The sequence below is a fragment of the Otolemur garnettii genome, unplaced genomic scaffold, assembly GCF_000181295.1.
Source record: "Otolemur garnettii isolate 467f Iridium unplaced genomic scaffold, OtoGar3 scaffold00082, whole genome shotgun sequence".
Taxonomy (NCBI): domain Eukaryota; kingdom Metazoa; phylum Chordata; class Mammalia; order Primates; family Galagidae; genus Otolemur; species Otolemur garnettii.
The window spans coordinates 293478-316616 of NW_003852477.1; the positions used below are offsets into that span (position 1 = coordinate 293478).

The 23139-nt window shown below is 43.9% G+C and overlaps 1 protein-coding gene across 1 annotated transcript in view; it reads left to right on the plus strand.

The window, feature by feature from the left end:
* Window positions 1-23139, plus strand: part of ACVR2B (activin A receptor type 2B) — a 33053-nt gene that overhangs the window by 3914 nt on the left and 6000 nt on the right. The window contains exons 2-3 of the mRNA XM_003794460.3: window positions 22491-22698; window positions 23016-23125. Coding sequence (XP_003794508.1) covers window positions 22491-22698; window positions 23016-23125 — 318 coding nt within the window. The remainder of the gene's footprint in view (window positions 1-22490; window positions 22699-23015; window positions 23126-23139) is intronic.

The following is a 23139-nucleotide window of genomic DNA, read 5'->3' on the forward strand; positions in this document are numbered from 1 at the left end:
TCCTTTACTGCTGTCTTTTGTGATACTGTCCAGACTTTAGGACACTGGCTTTCTCCAGGAAGCCAACCCCCTGAGTGCCTGTGCATTCAGCCCCTTGCTTAGGAGCTCAGGGAACCAAGTGGGAACTAAGGAGCATTAGGTCAGGAGTTTAAATTCACTTGCAGACACTGACTTGTCACCATGGTCTGGGATTTAGAGGAGTGAGGGAAGTGTCTGGATAATACTTTTGAGAGCAACTCTGGATAGCCTGGAGGCAGAGTCTTGGCTGCATGTGTCTCATTCTGGAACTGGGTTTCTCAGCCTTGACACTTGGGACCTAATGACACTTTGTTGTGTGTGTGGGGGGACTGGGATGAGAGGGTGAACTGTCCTGTGAATCACAGGATGTTTATCAGCATCCCTGCCTCTCTACCCACTAATTCCAGCAACACCTCTGTAATCATGACAACTGAGAATGTTTCCAGACTTTGCTGAATGTCCCCTGCAGAGGTAGAAGCAAAATAGTCTTAGGTTGGTAACTACTGATCTGGAATGTTCTAGTGCTTTATTTATTTACTTATTTATTTTGAGACAGAGTCTCAGTTTTTTCACCCTGGGTATTGTGGCATCATCGCTTACAGCAACCTCAAACTCTTGGGCTCAAGTGATCCTCTTGCCTTAGCCTCCTAAGTAGCTGGGTCTATAGGCAGTGCATGGCTATTTTTAGAGATGGGATCTTCCTCTTGCTCAGGTTGGTCTTGAACTCCTGAGCTCAGGCAATCTACCTGCCTCAGCCTCCCAGAGTGTTAGGATTACAGGTGTGAACCACCTTGGCTGGCCCTGTTCTAATGCTTTTAAAGAGGCAGATAGTTGTGGGAGGTGGGGATAATGGCTTATGAGTGCACCTTCATTCCCCCCCCCCCCCCACACACACACATTTGGATTTAGAGTCAGAGCTTGGATTCTCTTCAAAGCCTAGGGGATTCTTGCTTTACTAAACCTACTCAGCATGTGAGAATTTGGTTCAGTTAGTGGTTCTGGTGTATTGCTTGCCACCAAGGAGAATCCTGGCGTCCTTGAGTTTTCCCAGAAGTGGTTCAGGTTTCAGAGAGGCGGTAGCTGTGGGTGGCTGGGCAGCCTGCCTGCCTGAGCCCGCCTACCTGCCACTGACTGTTGCCTTAAGGCTGGCAACAGAGCCTCTCCCTCCCACACGGGCAGAATGTCAGGAAGTGCCTGTTGTTGGGGACTCTCTGCCTGCCCAGCACCCCCTCTCTGCTCACCTGGAATCCTCGGGAGCTGAGGCTGCTGTTCCTGCCTGCCAAGAGGAGCACTGGGGTTGTAGCAAGACGCAGACATGCCCTTTCCCCTGAGTGGGCCTGCCGTGTGGCACTCCGAGGAGCCACAGCGGCTGTGGGCCTGGAACCCCCAGTCCAGGGACACCAGGGCAGGTGGGCAGCCTCTCCCCAAAGGTATGGGTGCAATTTTCTCCCCTCTGTCAGGATGTGGTGGCCAGATTGGAATCTGAGGGCCGGGCCAGGCTTCCTCCTGTGGACCTGGGGAGGTATGGTGGGCAACACTGCCTGAGACAGGCCAGCACTAGAGGTTGATGTCTACAGAGTCCTACCTGTTGAGTTTGGCAGGTTGGCAGCCCCCTGTAACTGCTCCGGTGTTTGTTTTCTACTCCTCCAATGGCCTACTCAGATCTTTACTAGCTAGAGTTTCTTGAGGAACTCTTCTGTGATCTTGAACTCATTGAGACAGCTTTCTGCATTGGGAACTGATACAAATTGGGCTCTTTGGGGTCTGAGGAAGCAATTTTTTTTTTTTTTCAAGAGATGGAATCTCACCATGCTGCCCAGGCTGGTCTTGAATTCCTGGCCTCAGATCCTTGCAGCTGGGACCTTGGGCACAATTAACCGTACCTAGCTAGAAGAAGCATTCTTAAAAGCTTCCATAGCTTCCATTTCTGGGCAGCTCCAGTGGCTCACTGGGTAGGGCACTGGCCCCATATACCAAGGGTGGCAGGTTTAAACCCAGCCCCAGCCAAACTGCAACAAAAAATAGCCGAATGTTGTGGTGGGCACCTTTAGTCCTAGCTACTTGGGAGGCTGAGGCAAGAGAATCACCTAAGCGCAGGAGTTGGAGGTTGCTGTGAGCTGTGATGCCACGGCACTCTACCGAGGGCAACAAGGTAAGACTCTGTCAAAACAACAACAACAAAAAAAAAAACGCTTCCATTTCCAAGTATTCCACATCACTGGTGTGTGAAGTTTGTAGGGATTGAGTCTTCCTAGTTTCATCTCCTGGAGTCTTTGTTGGATACTTTGTTGCCTTCTCAGATTCTATCACTAATTGTTCCAAAATAGACACCCACCCCCTTGTTCTGGACTTTTTGGTCTCTCGTTCTTCACTAGATTCACAGGTCCATCCTAGCCTCATAAGTGCCTCTTCCTTGTGGTCCTGATGGTGCCACTCCTATATGCCCAGTTGTTGGGTAGAGGAAATGCTGCTGCTGCCTTCTGAGACTTTATTTATTGTTTGTCAGTGATGTCTCTATCTAAGACAATGGTAAGTACTGGAAATCAGTGGATAAAGCAGGCTGGGATTGTTAGGGGTCAACTTTGCCTCCTTCTGGCCTAGGACTAGTAATGGCTTCCTGCCTTTGGACAGCTCCATGCTTTGCTCTGGTTATTCCAGGCTTGCTATACACATACATGTGCCTTTTTCAGATCCTCTCTGGGACTGGCAGCTCCAGGTGGGTGTTTTCATTCAGGGACACGTGGTTGCTGGAGAGGAAGCCTGCCTCACTGGACAGATGTGTGATCCTCCTGCCAGGGGAATGTTCTCTGAAGGGGCCTAGCCTGTTGGACAGTGGGGCTTCTCTTCCCTGGCTGGTTTCTGGCTTGGAGCTGAGGAGTTTTAGGAAGCAAGCTCTTGCTCTTCGTAAATGTTCCTCTGCTGACTATTTCAGTTCCACTGACAACCAAGAAGGCTAAAATTAGTTCTGAAGAAAAGGAAGGCTGGTTGGAAACCCAAGCCCTTGGCTGGAGGATGGAGGTTGCTTCCCCAGTTTGTGGCTGAGCCTTTCAGAGGATGTGACCAGACCAGCTGTTGCCTGTCCATCTGAGTAGAGGGAGGGGTCCCTGTTAGCCTCCCAGACCTGAACCAATTAAAACAGGAGGCTGACTTGGAAACTGACTCTCTCTAGTGTTGATGCCAGGATGTTTTTTCCTTTTGGCTTGTGCAGTGGTGCATGGTGTTTTCAGGTATGAGGACAATGCCTTTTAATGAATGTCCAGTGTCATTGACAACCTTCCTTCTCCCTCACCTCCAACTTGATTATTTAGTGTCTCTTGATTCAGAAAGCATGGGTGAGTTCTCAGACTCGTAGGCTGGCAGCCATGGTTTAAGATTCTCTTATTTTATTTTTTTGCAGTTTTTGGCTGGGACTGGGTTTGAACCCGCCACCTCTGACATATGGGGCCGGTGCCCCATTCCTTTGAGCCACAGGTGCCACCCTAGATTCTCGTATTTTATTTATTTTGGAAATTTCCTTCTCATTAAAGCTTGACATTGTGTTAGAGGGAAGCCCTGTGGCCCAGGGCTGGTGAGAGGTCCACCTTCTCTGTGCGTGGAGGACATAAGGAATCAAAGCTCTGGGGCTTAGAAACCAGAGGAGCACAAGAATTAGAGAGGTGAATTCTGTTTTCTTTTCCCACCTGGCCCTTCCTGTGAACCATCTTCCTGAGAGTGGATCTTACAGGGCCATGTGGGAGTAGAGAGCCAGGGCAACGCAGTTTGTCTCCTCTGCCCTGAAAAGCTACACCCAAACCTCCCTTCACCCAGAGATCTCCCTGGGGTGTAGATGGAGGAGTTGAGGTCATTTTGGCTCTAACTTCTTTCCCCATTTAAAATTTTAGTTTTAGGCCCAGCGCCTGTGGCTCAAGTGGCTAGGGTGCCAGCCATATACACCGGAGCTGGCGGGTTCAATTTGTCTGGCCTGCCAAACGATGACAACCCCAAGCAAAAAATAGCTGGGTGTTGTGGCAGGTGCTTGTAGTCCCAGCTACTTGGGAGGCTGAAGCAAGAGAATTGCTTAAGCCCAAGAGTCTGAGGTTGCTGTGAGCTGTGACGCCAGGGCACTCTACCAAGGGCAACATAGTGAGACTCTGTCTCAAAATAAATTAAATAAAATAAATAAAATTTTAGTTTTAGTAATACAAATAATACATGTACATTTAATTGCAGAAATTTAGATGTTGCAGATAAAACCAGCTTCTCCTTTACTACCTCTGTACCTTGCCTCCCCCTCCAAAGCTGAGGCTTTTCAGATTGGTGTGTATTCTTCCACACGTTTTTACCTGTACCTTCCTTAGAGAAATAGAGAAGCTCCCCCCGCCATGGTATTTAAGTATTTAATTTAAGCATAAAATATATATTGAATAACACGTAAGTAATAATTCTAAGTGACAGCTCAGAAGAATTTTCAGAAACCTAATACACCTGTGTAATCAGCTTCCAGATCAGAAGTAGAAATGTACCAACCCCTTCCCCTACCACCTGTCTTACTTCATTTTAGTCACTACCCTCAACTACTGTACTGATTTCCAACAGCATAAAGTAGTTTTTCCTTTTTTTTTTTACTTTATATGAGTGGAATTTTATGGAATGAATTGTTTTGTGTCTATCTTTTGCTTGCCATGTTTGTGACTTTCACTTATGTTGTTGCATGTCATAGCTTTTTAAACACAAAGATCTGTTTTAGCAAACTTTCTAATAAGTATGGCTCTCCTTTGATTTTTTTTAATTTAATTTTTTTAAGTTTTTTGTTTGTTTTGTTTTTGAGACAGAGCCTCAAGCTGTTGCCCTGGGCAAAGTGCTGTGGCATCACAGCTCACAGCAACCTTCAACACTTGGACTCAAGCGATTCTCTTGCCTCAGCCTCCCAAGTACTTGGGACTGCAAGTGCCCGCCACAATGCCTGGCTATTTTTTGGTTGTAGTTGTCATTGTTGTTTGGCAGGCCTGGGCTGGATTTGAACCCTCCAGCTCTGGTGTATGTGGCTGGTGCCTTAGCCAGCTGCTTGAGCTATAGGCGCCAAGCAGCTTTGATTTTTTTTTTAAATAGCTGGTTAAAAAGTTTCAGAGTTGGGCAGCACGTGTGGCTCAAGGAGCAGGGCGCCGGTCCTATATGTCGAGGGTGGTAGGTTCAAGCTCAGCCCTGGCCAAAAACTGCAACAACAACAACAAAAAGTTTCAGAGTTTAAATATAGACTACATTTTAATAGGTTTCTTTTGTAGATTTTTTTTTTAAATTTCAGGTTAATATGAGAGTACAAATGACCAAATCACAATATTTGAAATTATTAGGTAGAGTCTCTCTTGTAGCTGGACCCAGCATTGTGCCCATTTGGTGAGAGCACCCCAAGCCCCTTTCCCCACTCCATTATTCCCCCTTTTTGATAGATTTTGTGGTTACTTAGCATTTATGCAGATCATTTATCAAGGACAGATGACAAGAGTAATTTCTGGGTCATAAGACATGTATATTTTCGATTTTAATAGATACTGAAAAATGACCATACGATTTTTTAAAATTTCATTTTAATTAATTTAAATTTTATTTTGCCCAGGTGATGGCAGTGAGGGCAGAAGCTGGGTGAGATGGCAGGTGGCTCTCTGTAGCAGTCTGTGAACAACCCTCCCACTCCCACATTCCTGCTGAAATGCTAGATTACAGAGGTTGGAAATAGCCCCACTTCACAAAGGGTGCCTGGAGAGGGGGAGGGCTCACTTCCACTGGTGCAATGTCTAAGGAGAACTGGAGAGGCTACTTTCTTATCTGAGTCTCCTGGTCACTGTACTGACAAGGGAGGTAGCAGTGGACTAGCCAGGATGCACTTGTTTGAGTCTGGGGTGGACATGCATGTTGCTGTGTTTGCTCTTACCATTCTCTGTGCTACCTTCACCCCCTAGAAAGACTAAGGCACTTGCTGAAGGTTGCTGAAGAGCTCTGGGTAACAGGGCAGTGCCAGTGTGCCTGGTGAATATGACAAAATTCTGATTTCATATGTGGTGATAATGGTGATAGGAGGTATGGGAGAAACCTTTATTAGAGATATTTTGTAGAGTCTGAGAAGCTTCTCATGACAGAGGAGCTCTGATGAGTGTCTGTTCCTGGGTAAGTATATGTCTTGTTCCCTTGTTCAAACCTCTGCCACCACTGATGCAAGTTTCAGAGAACACAGTTTAGGATGACTTGTTCTCCAAAGTCCTTGAGTCCCAGTGTCTTTCTTCAGCTTGCTGCCTACTCTCTCATTACTATTGTACTGAGATTCCTTATGTAAGCCTACCTGTTTGGCCCTGCTCATGGATAAGGATGACATTGGATTTGTAAAGATGTTTCAAGTGCAAATGATGTCCCAATCAGCTATTTCACGTTGTCCGCTGCTTAGGTTGCCATGATGATACCACAGAGTGGATTGTATTTAAACAACAGAAATTTACTTTCTCACTGTTCTGGAGCCTGGAAGTCCAGGATAAAGGTGCTGGCAGGGTTGTTTTCAGTTGAGGCAAACTCCTTGGCTTGCTGATGGCAGCCTTCTTGCTGTGTCTTCCCATAGCCTTTTCTTTCTTTCTTTTTTTTTTTTTTTTGTAGAGATAGTCTCCTATCTCCCTAGGTAGAGTGCCTGTGGTGTCACACAGCTCACAGCAACCTCCAACTCCTGGGTTAAGGCGTTTCTCTTGCCTCAGCCTCCCCAGTAGCTGGGACTACAGGCAGCTGCCACAACACATGGCTATTTTTTTTTACAGTTTGGCTAGGGCTGGGTTTGAACCCGCCACCCTTGGTATATGGGGCTGGCACCAAGAATCTAATAACATAGGAATGGAGATACAAATAAAAAATACTTCATCTTTTCTTTAAAGCAGAGTTTCTTTTTTTTTTTTTGAGACAGAGCCTCAAGCTGTCACTCTGGGTAGAGTGCTGTGACATCACAGCTCACAGCAACCTCCAACTCCTGGGCTTAAGTGGTTCTCTTGCCTCAGTCTCCCAAGTAGGTGGGAATACAGGTCCGCCATAATGCCCCGCTATTTTTTGGTTGTAGTTGCCACTGTTGTTTGGCAGACCCAGGCTGGATTTGAACCCACCAGCTCTGGTCTACGTGGCTGGCGCCTTAGCCGCTTGAGCAACAGGCGCTGAGCCCAGTTTCAGGCTTTTACATGTGGATATCCAGCTCTCTGAGCATCATTTAGTGAATAGAGATTCATTCCCCCAGTGTATGTTCTTCTTTGGTTTATCAAAGATTAGGTGGCTCTTAGATGTTAGTTTCATTTCTTGGTTTTCTATTTGATTACAAATGTCTATGTCTCTATTTTTGTGCCAGTACCATGCTGTTTTGATCACTATGGCCTTGCAGTACAGCCAAAAGTCTGGTATACTGATGCCCCCGCCTCTGTTTTTATTGCTAAGAACTGCCTTTGCTATACGGGGTTTTTTCTAGTTCCATACAGAACACAGAATCATTTTTTTCCAAGTTTTGAAAGTACGATGTTGGTGTTTTAATACGGATGGCAATGAATGGCAAATTGTTTTGGTAAGTATAGACATTTTAACAATATTCTTCCCAGTCATGAGCATGGTATGTTCTTCCATTTGTAGAATTTCAGAAATATCTTCTGCTATTTCTTTTCGTAGGGTTTTATAATTTTCTTTATAGTGGTCCTTCATTTCTTTTGTTAGGTACTTTCCTAGGTATTTTATTTTCTTTGAAGCTATGGTGAAGGGAGTTGTGTACTTAATTAACCTCTCATCTTGGCTGTTATTGGTGTATACAAAGGCTACTGACTTGTGGAAATTAATTTTATATCTTGAGACATTACTGTATTTGTTGATGACTTCCAAGAGTCTTGTGGTTGAGTCGTTGGGGTTCGCTAGGTATAAGATCATATCGTCAGCAGAGAGGGAGATTTTGACTTCCTCTGCTCCCATTTGGATGCCCTTTATTTCCTTCTCTTGCCTGATCGTATTGACTAGATTACAGGCGTCCTCAAACTACAGCCCGTGGGCCACGTGCGGCCCACCGAGGACATTTATCCAGCCTGCCTGGTGTTTTTGCCGCCACTGCCTGTCCTGCTTAGTAGCCGACTCATCTCGGGGCCTGCAGTCCAGCCCTCTAACGGTCTGAGGGAACTGGCTCCCTCTTTAAAAAGTTAGAGGATCCCTAGACTAGGACTTCCAGCACTATGTTGAATAGTAATGGTGATAGAGGACAACCTTGTCTGGTTCTAGTACTAAATGGAAAAGCTTTCAGTTTTACTCCATTCAGTAAAATATTAGCTGTGGGTATGTCATAGATAGCTTCCATCAGTTTAAGAAATCTGCCGTCTATGCCTATACTCCAGTGTCCTAATTTAAAAAAGGATGCTGGATTTTATCAAATACTTTTTCTGCATCTATTGAGAGGATCATTTTGTTTTTGCTTCTGTTGATACGGTGAATAACGTGTATGGACTTGAATATGTTAAACAAGCCTTGCATCCCTGGGATGAAACCTGCTTGATCATGATGTATGACTTTTTTGATGATAAGCTGTAATCTATTGGCTAGGATTTTGTTGAGAATTTTTGCATCTATATTCATTAGTGAAATTGGTCTGAAGTTCTCTTTTTTAGTTGGGTCTTTTCTTGGTTTTGGTATCAGGGTGATGTTTGCTTTGTAGAGCATGTTGGGAAAGAGTCCTTCCTCCTCAGTTTTTTGGAATAATTTCTGTAGTATGGGAGAAGCTCTTCTTTGAAGGTTTGATATTGTTAGAATTCAGGTGTGAAGCCATCTTGACCAGGGCATTTTTGGGGGGAGGAGGAGATTTTTTATTTTTTCTTTGATTTCACTGCTTGTAATAGGTCTGTTCAGGAAATCTCTGTCTTCCTGGCTAAGTCTAGGGAGAGAGTGTGATTCCAAATATTGATCCATTTCTGGGCATAGAGTATCTGGTAGTATTCAGAGATAATCTATTGTATCTCTGTGGCATCAGTTGTAATTTCCCCTTATCATTTCTGTTACTTTTCTATTTCTAGTTAGACTGGACAAAGGCTTACATATTTTATTTATTTTTTCAAAAAACCAACTCCTTGTTTTATTAATTTTCTGGATGATTCTTTTGTTTTCAGTTTTATTAATCTCTGATTTAATTTTGGGTATTTCTTTTCTTCTGCTGGGTTTAGGCTTAGATTTTTCTTCTTTTTCCAGTTCCTTAAGGCAGCTTGTGAGTTTGTTGATGCGCTCTCTTTCTGTTTTTCGGATGTAGGCATCTAAAGTGATAAATTTTCTTCTAAGGACTGCTTTTGCAGTATCCCATAGGTTTTGGTAGCTTGTGTCTTCATTGTTGTTATGCTCAAGGAAGTTAATGATTTCCTCTTTTATTTCTTCCTGCACCCAACTGTCATTCAGCATAAGATTGTTTAATTTACGTCTTTGTGTGGGGTTGAACATTTTTGTTGGAATTGAGTTCCTCCTTTAGTGCCTTGTGGTCTGAGAAGATATGAGGTAAAATTTGAATTCTTTTGATTCTGTTGAGGTTTGTTTTGTGTCCTAGGATACGATCAATTTTGGAGAATGTTCCATGGGGCGATGAGAAGAATGTATATTCTTTAGCTTTGGGATGGAGTGTTCTATGTACACCTATCAAGCACAGTTGTTCTAGGGGTCTCATTTAAGTCCCTGATATCTTTGTCTAATTTCTGTTTAGAAGATCTGTCCAACTCTGTAAGAGGAGTGTTATAGTCCCCTGTTGTTATGGTCTTACAGGATATTATATACAGACTGAGTAATGTCTGTTTCAAGAATCCGGGAGCATTTAAGTTGGGTGCATAACTATTTAGTATTCAAATGTCTTCTTGTTGTGTTTTTCCCTTGAACAGTATGAAGTGACCATCTTTGTCTTTTTTGACTTTAGTTGCTTTAAATCCACATGTATCAGAAAATAAGTTTGCAACCCCTCTTTTCTTCTGAATTCCGTTTCCCTGAAAAATTGTCTTCCAACCCCTTTTTTTTAGAGACAGAGTCTCACCTTATTGCCCTTGGTAGAGTGCTGTTAAGTCACAGCTCACAGCAACCTTCAACTCCTGGGCTTAGGCGATTCTCCTGCCTCAGCCTCCCAAGTAGCTGGGACTACAGGAATCCACCACAATGCTTGGCTTGTCTTCCAACCCTTAACTCTGATTTTTAATTTGTCTTTTGAGGCTAGGTGTGTTTCCTGCAGACAGCAATTGGATGAACTTGTGTTTTTTAATCCAATCAGCCAGTCTGTGCCTTTTCAGTGGGAAATTTAAGCCATTAACATTTATTGAGATAATTGGTAAGTATGGTAGCATTCTATTCATCTTATTTTGTGAAAGTCCATTGCTTAGTTTTATGTTTTGCATCATTGTGGAAGCTAGGTTCTGTCTTTTAATTTCTGGGTGCTTACTTTGCTGGTGGTCCATTGTGATAGTCAGTATGTAGAACAGGTTGAAATATTTCCTGTAGAGCTGGTCTTCTTGTGGCAAACATCCTCAAATGTTTGCATATCAGGAAAAGATTTGATTTCTCTGTCAATCTGGAAATTGTTCTGTTTAAGTAGATTAAAGGTAGATGATCATTGTCTTCTGGCTTGAAAAGTTTCATTAGAGAAGTCGGCAGTCACCCTGATGGATTTTCCCCTGTAGGTAAATTGGGGCTTACTCATGGCAGCTTGCAGAATCTTTTCTTTAATCTTGACTTTGGACAGGTTCATCAGGTGTCTTGGAGAAGCTCTGTTAGAGTTGAGGTGACCTGGGGTCCAATCTCCTTCTGAAAAGAGTGTGTCAGAATTTTTGGTGATATTTGGGAAATTTTCCTTTATAATATTCTCTAATATGGCTTCTATTCATCTGGAGGATTCTTCTTCCCCTTCTGGAATACCTATAACCCATATGTTTGAACACTTCCTAAGTTCCCATAATTCTGACAGTGAACGTTCTACTTTCTCTCTCTTCTTTTCTGCCTCTTGAACTATCTGAGTTATCTCAAGGGCTTTGTTCCCTACCTCTGAGATTCTTCTGCATAGTCTAATGTGCTATGATACTTTCTATTGCATCTTTAAGTTTCCTAATTGACTGCTTCAGTTCCTTCAGCTCTGCTATATCCTTTCTATATTCTTCATATTGTTCATCTCTTATTTGATTCTGTTTTTGGATTTCCTTTTGGTTATTTTTCACTTTCTCAGCAATTTCCTTCATTGTTTTCATCATCTGTATTTTAAATTCCCCTTTGTCATTTCTAACAATTTTTATTAGCTGGAATCCTCTGGTGTAGCTACCTCATGGTCCCTTGGTGGGAGGGTTTTTCATGTTGCCAGGATTTTTCTGCTGATTGTTCCTTATGAATGTTTTCTTTTATCTGTTTCCTTGCACTAATTGTCCTTTTACTTCCTCTTGCTCTTTAAGTTACCTTGCCTCTGGCCTAAGATTTCGATGAGTCCTTTTAGTACTGGACCAAAAGGATGAGAAGATTGAAGAGCAAGAAGGGAAAAAAGATTAAAAAAGAGAAAGGAGAGAGAGAGTAAAAGGGAAAAAAGAAAACAGGCACAGAAAGAGGGAGACAGGAGTAATAAAGGTGTACAGTAGGGTATCCTGACTGAACCTTAAAAAACCTCAACCTCTGGGGTTAGGTGGTTCCCTTGAGGTCAGCAGCTCTTTGTCAGCCTGAGCAGACACAGTACCCCACCTCCACCAAATAGAGAGGGAAGATAGAAATACTATAAATCAAACCAAAACAAACAAATAGAAAACCTTACAGGATAAAATTGGAGGGAAAACCAAATAATAGGGGCAGAAACACTAGCAATAATGAAGTTATTATTATTAAAGAAGGCAACAATGGAAAAATGAAGAAAGAAAAGGGTGGTGCATTTGGCTCAAAGCAGGAGGGCACCGGCCCCATATACCAGAGGGATGTGGGTTCAAACCAGGCCTCTGCCAAAAAAAAAAACAGAAGAAAGAAAAGAAAAAAATCTAGAGGGAAAATGTTGAAATTAAAAAAAAAAAAATCAAAGCAGTATATATTCTTGCTGAATATTGTTTGGCAACAGGTGATCTTCTGGGTTATGAGGGTTTTTTTTTTTTGGAGACAGGGCCTCAAGCTGTTGCCTTGTGTAGAGTGCTGTGGCATCACAGCTCACAGTAACCTCAACTCCTGGGCTCAAGCAATTCTCCTGCCTTAGCCTCCCAAGTAACTGGGACCACAGGTGCCTGCCACAGTGCCTGGCCATTTTTTGGTTGTAGCCATCATTGTTGTTTGGTAGGCCTGGGCTGGATTTGAACCTGCCAGCTCAGGTGTATGTGGCTGGTGCCTTAGCTGCTTGAGCCACAGGCGCTGAGCCAGGGTTATGAGATGTTAATCAATGCTGATGTAGCTGTATAAGAGGGAAACTGGAGGCCTGTGCTGATTTCTCAAACCTCGCAGGGTTGAGAGCCTAAATCTCTCCTCAGCTCGCTTAAAAGACGCTTTAAACCGTTAACTTTGGCTAAGCAGAAGCTTTCCCAGGAAAGCACTTATCTTTGGGATCTCTCCTGAAGGGGCTGCCTGCTTATCCAGTGCACCAAAAGTGGTTTCACTCTAAAGGCTGAAGTCGCAAGGCAGTCCTCCTACTGCCAAAACTGAAAGCTCTTTTTTCCCCAGTGTCTCAGTCCCGGCCATTCTGCTCAGTCACTAGATCACTGGCCCAAGGTCTCCCAGTCTGAGCCTCACTCTGTGACCCTGAGGGCAGAACCTGCATGGGCAATTCTCCCACAATGGCTGTGCATGCGTGCAGGGCACACAGCCAAACAATATTTGCTCCATTCTGGCTCAGTAGCTCAGTCCATCTGCACTCTTGACCAAGTTGTCCCAAGGTAGTTCAACTGAGTACCCACATCCAAAAAAACCAAACAACTCACTGGAAAGGCTTTCCCTGTTTGCAGTCTTGTTGCTATTGTAGTTACAGCAGTGGCAGCCAGTGTCAGACCAAACAAAACGCATCCACTTGCCATTTCTCCACTGCTTTTGTCCTCTTCCTGGGGTCCAAAAGTCTCTTGTTGTCTCCCTGTGTCCCCAAAGGGATGTTTCTACCAGAGCCCACAAGCCAGAGATGCATGGAGTCTTCTCTCCCTAATCTCACCGCCCCCAGTTGCAAAGAAGCTGTTACTGGTTCACCATAATATGGCTTGTTAAGTGAAACAAGCCATATTTTCCATATCTTTATATGTTTTCTTTACTTTTCTGTGAGATTTATCTTCTGACCCTTCTGTTTTTCATTTCTGCCATCATATTTTATTCCTGCAATCTCTTTTGTTCTCCAGTCTTTTAACAATGCCATCCTATTCCTTTTTTTGCCTTTTATGTCTTCAAGGATAATATTATATAGTTTTTGAAGTTTTCTTCTCTCTGCATAGTGTCTATTTTTCCATGTTGTTTTTTTCTATATGTTTTTTATCTCTCTTTTTCAGTAAATGGCTCTTCTAAAGTTGTTCATATGTAAGAATGGATCTGAATACTTAAGTGAAAGCTCCTTAGCCCATGGGTACAGCTGGCTAACTCTAGGGTGATCTGATTGGGCTGCTTTGGGAATTAGATTCCCCTGAGAAGTATCTTCTGTTTTCTGTCTGGATGGTGTAGACGTGGATTCCCTAAAAGTCAAAGGGAAATGAGAGGTGGAGATTTCTGTATTTGGTATATTGTTCTATATTCTTATCCAGAATTCTGGATTCAGTGTGATACCTGTGCTCTCAAATTTGCCTGCTTCTCTCTGTCCAGAAGCTCTCTATTTTATAATCTTCTTTAGAAAATAAAATTTGTGGCTCGGCGCCTGTGGCTTGAGTGGCTAAGGCGCCAGCCACATATACCTAAGGTGGCGGGTTCGAATCCAGCCTGGGCCTGGATTCTACCAGGCACTCTACCCAGGGGGACAGCTTGAGGCTCTGTCTCAAAAATAAAAAAGGAAAAGAAAAGAGAATTTGTACTCTCTGTTGGTTTGAGGGGAGGTATCCTTCACCCATGATAAGTAGTGATGGGATCTGAAGGTCCTCAACTGCCCTACCAACCAGCCCTTCTGTCTTTGAACTCATCTTTACCCTGTTCTTCCAGAGACACCTCGTACTGTTGCAGGACTGGGAAATTGAAACCAGCAGACTCTCACCAAAGATGATAGGGGAAGGAATTTTATTTTAATTGGCAAAGCCATGGCAGATTAGAATCCAAAATGGCCGAGCTCCCTGATTAGCTCTGTCCTTGCTTGTTCTTTTACTGGACTCATAAGTAGACAAAGAATTACTGTATTGTTTCTCATTGGAGGTGTCAAATCATGTACAGGGTTTACAGAAGCGGAAGCAAGCAGCAAGTGTTAGTTTCAAGGACTTAGGAAGCTAAGTTTTACAAGTTATTAATGGCTGGCTTACCTTGGGGAAGACCTTGCAGGTATGTCCTTGGGCTTCTCTAAGAAACCTTTCTATTTTTAGACTTTACTTTTCCTGGGTATCCTCCCTCAGTACCTGCAATTCCTGCAATCTCTTTTGTTCTCCAGTCCACAAATTTCTGAGTTTTGAAGGGTTCTGTGCTGGAAATGATGTTGCTTTTCTGTTTTTTCCATAGCCAGCCTAGGAATTTGTGTGGTCATTACCACTTGTATCTGCTTTCCACTTTTCAAATTATTTCCGTAGACTTTTTGTGTTCTCTTTGTTCTTATAGGTTTATTATGCCTTAAGAAACTTTACTGTGGGCTGAGTGTGGTAGCTCACCCAAGTAATCTTAGCACTCTGGGAGGGCAAGGTAGGTGTATAGCTTGAGCTCAGAAGTTCGAGATCAGCCTAAGCAAAAGGGAGACCCTCATCTCTACTAAATAGAAAAATTAACTGGGTATTGTAGTAGATGCCTATAGTCTCAGCTACTCAGGAGGATGGGGCAAAAGGATCACTGGAACCCAGGAGTTTGAGGTTGTTGTGAGCTAGGCTGATGCCACTGTGGCACTGTAGCCTGAGCAATACAGTCAGACTTTGTCAAAAAAAAAAAAAAAAAAGAAGGAAGGGAGCAGGAAGGAGGGACAGAAGAGAGGGAAAGAAAAGACAAGAAACTTCATTGTGGTTTTTGTGGGTTTAGAGGGAACAGAAGGAAATGTTTATGTGTAATCTTTGGCCTTAACCTAGAGGTTCTCTCTCCAGTATTCTTTAGGAATGATGGGGCCTGGAGAAAGGCATGTGCTCCAGAGAATGACTCTGGGCCACACCTTGTTCTGTAGGAGGATGGTGCCAGGGACTTGTTTACAAAGTCCAAGGTGGAAGTGACTTGAGGTGACTTGGCTCAGTTGCTTGTTTCTAGGTGGGGCTTCTGAAGACAGATGGAATTCCTCTTGCCACCTTAATAAGTGTTCCTGGACTTCCATTTCTTTCATTTAGAGTGAACAGCTGAAAATTCTGTACAAAACACATAGAAATGTTGGGGAAAGAATTATAAACATCCTTTTAAAATGTATAACATATACATAGCTGCATATATAAGAAGTAAAGAAAAAGAAGGGTTGGAATCTAGAGCTGTGTGCCCTCACTAGCTAAAACTGCTGATTCCCTGGGGACTTTGCCTATCTCCACAATTTGGGGATTTAGTAACAGTGTGAGGGGTAGGAGAGAAGATACAGAATTAAGATGAGACCCTCACATACTAAGAATTCTATGGGATTATACTTTCAATGAAAACTTGGACTAAAAGAAACATCTTTTGGCTGACAAAGAGACTTGACTAGATAGTGAAATTGTCTGGGACTGTGTTGGTGGGAGGTATGGGGAAGAGTAGTTTCTCCTGAGAATTTATAACCATAGGCCTGTACTCACATGAGCTTGGAGTTGAAGCTTATATCATCTCTGGGAAACACTAATTTAAAGTAGTAAAGTAGTTCAAAATTGATAATGTCCTAGGGAGTTTGGCGGAAGCAAAAACTATAAATTATCTTTGAAAGATTACTCCCTCAAACTTGGCCTCATATTGTTCCCACAGAAAAGGCTCCACTGAACATTCAGTATCCAAAATTCCAAAAGAGCATGAGTAAAATCTTTAGAAATAATGTCAGAACAGACTTTTAAGAAGTTAAATTATAGAATGATAGGAGGGATTTGGAAGTATGACAAAGAACCAGGAAGTTTTTTTAAGGTTAGAACTTCTGGAAATGAAAAAATAGAATAATTGAATTGATAAATGAAGTAGAAGAGCTAAATAGCAGATTTGACATAGCTAAAGAGAGAATTAATGGATTGGAAGATAGACCTTCAGGGATTATCTAAAATGGTGCTTTGCCACAGAATTGGAAAATACTAAAGTGAGGGTTAAGAGACTAAACAGAATGAGATGATCTAAGATGCTTATAATAGGAATTTCAGAATCATAGAATACTCATTGTACTCATAGAATAATCATAGTACTCATTGAAACTAGCCAAGGATTTATTTTATCAGAATTGGTAAAAGACACAAATCCGTAGACTCTGATACCTTAGTGAACCCAAGTAGTATAAATTTAAATATATATATTTATACAGACACACACAAACTCAGACATGTACCTTATAGTGTAACTGTAAAGAGAAGATCCAAGACAGCCAGAGAGGAAACACAGAATATCTATAAGTTAAATTAATAGCAGACTCTTCAGAAACAATAGTGGAACTCTCAAAATTGTGGAATAATAATTTCAAAATGTTGAGGGAAACTAATCCAGTCTAAAAGTGTATATTCATCTAAATTGTCATTCAGGAAGGAAGACAAATAACATTTTCAGAAAAGCAAACAAAGTCTCTTCTGCCAACAGACTGTGGTCTCAGAAGGTCAGAGATGTAGGGAGGGATGGGTGAGCAGGCAAGCTGATGAATGTATGGACATTTAAAAAATACTGACTATATAAATCATAGATAATATCTGTTTTTGAAGGTAGATAAGACTGACAATGATAAACATTAAATACTGAACACAAGTAGTATGTTAAACTAAGTGTAAGTTGGAAGTAATTAGAATTAAAACGTTTATGTTCCTATGAGGGATGGTAGAGATGATTAACTTCAGGCTTTTAGCGTATATAGAATTAAAACATTTAAGTTCCTGTGAGGGATGGAAGAGATAATTTACTTCAGGCTTTTAGCATATAAGCATGCATGTTAAAATTTACATACTAGCTTAGAATAAAATAGAAATGAAATGTATAGCTTTCAAACCAGAAGTAGCTAAAATATGAAATTTAAAAAGGTAATCCAAATGGAGGTGGCAGTGGAGAGAAAGCAAATTTTAACATATCCAGTAATTATAAATGTAATGGGATTTAACTCTAGTTCAAAGAGTGTTAGAACAAATTTTGGGGAAAATAAGATAGAAAAATAATTTTTTTTGAAGTTGGAAAAGATAAATACGGAAAACAATAACCACAGAAATATCATAAAAAAAAAAGACTTTTTGGTGAATACCATTACATATGAAGAGAGTTAATATATAGTAAGAAAGTTTTATTACTAAGAATATATAAGAATTTCTGCAACTTAAAGGAAAAGCAACCCAATAGAAAAATTATTAAAAGAGGTTAATAACCATGGAGAGATGATCAGTTACACAAGTAGTCAGGGAAATGCAGGTCAAAACCATACGCCATTCCAAACTTACCAGGTAAGCAGATGTCAGGGTGGGTGAGTGTTTGGCCCAGTAGAGGCTGTAGTCTGTTGGAAACATAAATTGGTACATCCACTTTGGAGAACAGTGTGACTGTATTTAATGAGTTGAAGATGTTCAGAACCTATGACCCAGCATTTCCAGGCTGTAAGCATATACCCATGCTTACATGTGAGCCCAAGATAACATGTGAAAAAGGATTCATAATGTCATAGCTTAGATTAACAAACACAAGTAACCTCAAACAGCAGAACAGGAGAGTGGATACTTAAGTTAGGTAAGGTTATATAATGGACTGTTGCACAGCAGTGAAGATGAGGGTGTTTCAGAGTTGTGGCAGAGGCAGCAGTGTATAATAAAAACGTGGATTCTAGAAACAGGCTGCCAGGGTTTGAAACCTGGTTTTGATACTTGATAAGTGACTTGGGTAAGTTATATTATACTTAACATCTTTGTGCCTCAGCTTTTGTAAAATGAGGACCTGCACAGGGTTGTCTTAAGGATTAAGTAAGTTACTGTTTGAAAAGTGCTTTTTATGGTGCCTGGGAGGTAGTGTGAACTGCCTAAGTGTTAAATAAATGTATATCCATTTGGATGGCTTACAGATAATATGGATGAGGGAAAAGAGGCATTAGAGATTTTGTTTGGCTGCTAGAAATGAATATTTGAGTTATTTTCTGGTGTAAAAGAAATTCAGAGACAAAATTTTGGATTCTTTCCACCCCCATTCTATGTGCCACCCCACAGTATGTATTTGCCCACGTGTGTATGTGTGTTGATGTCTGTGTGTGTCTGTCTTATGCTGTGGCCTTCCCCCCTTATTTTCCTCCCTCTCTTCAGGTTTCCTCAGTCCGTACACCCTGGCCGTCCTTAATCTGTTCCTGAGGAGATGGTGAAGATGCTGTTGTGTGGAGCTGGGGGGGATGGAATCATGAACTTGGGTATACCACCGGAAGCTAACCTTAGGGTCTCTTGACCTGCTAGGGCAGCAGGTACTGAGCAAACTCAGGGCCGCCTTTTGAGGAGCACTGTCTGTGGAGAGAGGCTTCCTCTCTCTGAGCAGATGTGGAGGCTAGACACTGGAGGGAGAGCACTGGCCCACCCAAGTCATTCTTAGTTGGCTTCCTCTTGGGCACGGAGGCTTCTGCTTCAGTGTGCTGGCAGTAGAAGGTGCAAGGTAAATGTAGTGATGAGTGGCACCTTTCTTACCAGCTACGTTATTCATGTAGGTGGGATTGGTCATCTGTTCCCTGTAGGGGTGACTGCCAAGGGGCCTCCATGCCAAGAATGCTATGGCCCTGCTGGCTGCTGGGGTCCATAGTTCCTCTGGATGATGTTGGTCAGACTGGGGACACTGCTTGGGGAACTCCAGGAGAGGGGAGGCATGGCCACTCCAACTTCATATCGTCACCTTTTCTCCATCTCCTATCACTCTTTCCTCTTCCTACACTTTGAGCCCCTTATAGGCAGGATCCTGGTGGGATTGCCATCTGTTCTCCCCAGAGTATGGTAGGACATATCCAAGGCCTACTGACTGAGCTGCCTCAGAGTAGAAAAGAACCTCCTAGTGCTTCCCCGTGAGCATGGAAACTGGTCTGTGTAGGTCCTGCTACCTGAATTGTTGGTTCAGAGTGGAGTCTGCACATACTCTGTGTGTGTGTTGTGTTGGGGAGTGGGATTTTCTCTGTCTTGCATAGCTATAAGGTTTGAGGAGCACTGAGGGCTTCTGAAACAATGTCCCCCTTAGAACATAGGGACTGCCTCTTAGATACACTTCCACCTGTATCCTTTAGAGGCCAGTGGTTGGGTTGGCTGTGGCTCAGGGATGTAACAAGCCCCTTATTCTGGTGTCTGGGGTGTGTGTTCTCCTCAGAGCTAGTATAAGGGAACATCACAAGTACCCCTATCCTGGAAGCACGGCTTCCCCTCCTGCCAGGTTGGGCGAGTTAGCTGGAGGAGTCAGGGGAAGCCCCCATGCATGGGTGCCTTGGCTCCCTGGGTGCTGGGGTGCAGGGGTTTGTGGCTGAAGTGTTGCCAGAGGCTATAAATAGCTGAGCATTTGAAAACGCAGAGAGCCAGGGAGGAGAGGAGTGGGGAGGGCCCTGGGTCTCAGGTGACCACAGAACCTGGATGTGGTATGGGAGAGGCATAGAATGTTACATAGGGCTCTGAGTACAGGCCTGGGTTGACTTGATGGGCTGAGGTTCTACTAGAGCAGCGGTTCTCAACCTGTGGGTAGCGACCTCTTTTTAACAATGAAAATACATTGCAGCATTAGGAAGGTTGAGAACCACTGCACTAAAGGCTTTTGTTGTGAGGGCTTATCTAGGCAGCAGGGAGGGGTATGGCTCTAGTATAATAGCTGATGTGCCAGGCATTGTTTTAACCAATCTTAAAGTGGGTTCACTCATTTAGTTCTTAGAGCTACCCTAGAAGGTAGGTAGGTATTATTCCCTGTCACTGAGTAGTTAGGTCACTTGCCCAGGGTCACATAGCTGCCAAGTATCAGCGTAGGATTTGGATTTGAAGTCTGAGGTGTTCAGGCGGCAGTTTTGCAGGGTTGCCTGTAGGAGGGTCTGGTCAGATGAGGGTCAGGTGACATCTTGAACCCTTGTATTCTACCTGGAGCCTTGAGATTTGCTGCTTGCCTCTGCTAGATCCCCCTGGAAGAAGCCTCCTATCACTGCAGGGAGATGCAGAAGGGATCTGACTGAAGAATGGCCATTCCTGTGGTGGGTGGCATCTTCCATCTAATGGCCAGTCAGTGTTCTTCTCCCTGGGTTGTACCTTAGAAAATTAGGCTCTTTGCTCATGAAGGCCACTGATGAGGGTGGAGAAGATACTGGATGCCGAGGAGATCCTTGAGGTATGCTTTAATTCAGACACTTCGCCCTCCCCCATGGTCTCGGCAGGGTCCCTTCTTGGGGTTCCAGCCAGCCTTTCAGGCTGCTGGCAGGCTGGCTGGCTAGCTGTCCTTCTATAAAATTGACTCTGACCCCACCCCACCTTCCTGAGGTAGAAATAGTTATAGGGGAAGACCAGCAAGGGATGGTGCCAGGTCACTGGCCCACCCACAGTGGGCTCAAGAAGTACAGAACCTGGGTGGATGCTCAGTGCTGGTTATTCTCAGAAGCCTGTGGGGTTCTGGCAATCCACCACCTCTCTCCATTGTGGTATCCTGTAAAGGGGTAGTGACAGGGCTCTTCTCGACAGAACCTCCTTTGGTATCTCTAAACTCTTTCCAGTAACAGGGCTATGGAGTTTGTGGGGGCAGATTTGGGGTTGGGACTAGGGATTGTTTTGTAGGGTGGTAGTGAGGAATGTGTATTTGATAAAGGTTTGAGATTATGTTTGAAGGAAAGTGAATGGGCAGTTGGAGTTTGAAGAGTTTATCTACCTGGGTGGCACTTTTGCAGGAGTAAAAGGGGATCAGGAGTGGATAGAAAGTGCCCAGGGTTGTCAGGAGCCCAGCCCAGCAGGAAGGATGATACCATGTTTCCCCGAAAATAAGACCTACTGAAAAAATAAGCCCTAGCAGGATTTCTATGCATTTGTTAAATATAAACCCTACCCCAATAATAAGACCTAGTGATGGGTGTAGCTATGCAGTGTATCTGCATAGCCACACCATGCATTTCCACATGGATCAGTAAAGAAGGCTAGAATACCTTTTATCTGCCACAGCTCCTTTTTCTGAGCTGTTCACACTTGCACATGCACGTGTGGTAACCAAGGTCGCAGGCACCCTATTGCGCATGTGCGAACAGCTAGAGGAAAGGTGTTCATGCATCACTAGCGCCAGCCCCACCAACAAGGTTGGCTCCCCCTGTCAGATTCCAGAAGAAGATGACTTAACTGTATTTGTAACTGTATTTGAATAAATGTAGATCGTTGTATTATACTTAATAAAAATAAGACATCTCCTGAAAATAAGCCCTAGAGTGACTTATTTTGGGGGAAACACGGTAGTAATTGCTGCTGAACCAGCAGCTAGCCCTCTGACCTGAGGCACATGTTCCCCTGGGAGACTCTGGGAGCCTTACTGTGTCTATGCAGGCCTGATTCCTTACCCTGTTCTCTAGCCTTGCTGAGCCGTGTTGCTGGGTATGGAAGGGACACAGGATTCTGGGCATGGAATTGTGGAGGGCCCACCTGCAGGTGTCCCTGGGGGTCTGTGGTAAGCAAGGGTTGGGCAGAGGAAGCAGTAGGAAGCCATCCCCTTTTGTATCCCTCCAAGTGATCCTAGAGGTCTGTACCACAACTACCTAAGATAGAGAGTGGTTAAAAACACAGACTCTCCTCATTTCCATTGGATAAGTCTGGACCAGGCCTAGAATTATGTATTTTTAGTAAACACTGCACTCTCACCTGCACGTGGAATGATTCTGATGTGCACTGGGATTTTGAGAACCCCTTCATTGATTGATGCTGCCACAGGGAAGATGCCTCATACAGGAGGCTCAGGCATTGTTGGTGCTCCATTTTGTGCATCCATCTGGCTGGCCATCATTCTGGTTGGCTATTCATCCATCATTCTCTGTCAATAGATTTCCTGAATCCTTATTCTTGCTTGGATCTGGGGGTACCTGCAACTAGGAAAAATGAGATGGGGGCTGGGGCTGGCTGGCACACAGTAAGATAAGAAAGAGGTGTTAGATGGATTGGTGGCCTGGGTCCCACATCGGTGCAGAGAGGTTGGTGACCCTCACTTACCACCCAGCTTTCCTCTCTCAGGGTGGCCTGACACCCCTGAGTAGGAGCAGGGATTTGGAGCTGCAGCCATAGGGGCACGCTCAGTGGTTCTCTCTCCTGGGGGCACAGGCTCTGGGCGTGGGGAGGCTGAGACTCGGGAGTGCATCTACTACAACGCCAACTGGGAGCTGGAGCGGACCAACCAGAGTGGCCTGGAGCGCTGCGAGGGCGAGCAGGACAAGCGGCTGCACTGCTATGCCTCCTGGCGCAACAGCTCCGGCACCATCGAGCTTGTCAAGAAAGGCTGCTGGTTGGATGACTTCAACTGCTATGACAGGTACGCTGCATCTTGGGCTCACCTCTTCTTAGACTGCCCCATGGGCCGTGCAGGTTTCAAGATGTCTGAGTGAGAGGGAAATGTCAAGAAAGGGGCTCTTGAGGTGGTGATCGGGTCACAAACTTCTGCAATCTTGTTTGCCCTGCCTCAGCCTTGAGGAGGGGTTTCAATGGGTGGTGAGCCTGCTGTCCCTCTTTGGCTTTGGTTCACAATTACTGGGAGGTGGGCTCACACTGTCCCCCCTTGTTTATCTGTTGGGAGGGATTTAGCTGGATATCCCCCAGGTGAGGGGTATATGGAGAACTTTGTGCCTACAGGCAGGAGTGTGTGGCCACCGAGGAGAACCCACAAGTGTACTTCTGCTGCTGTGAAGGCAACTTCTGCAACGAGCGCTTCACCCATTTGCCAGAAGCTGGGGGCCCAGAAGGTGAGGGGGCTGGG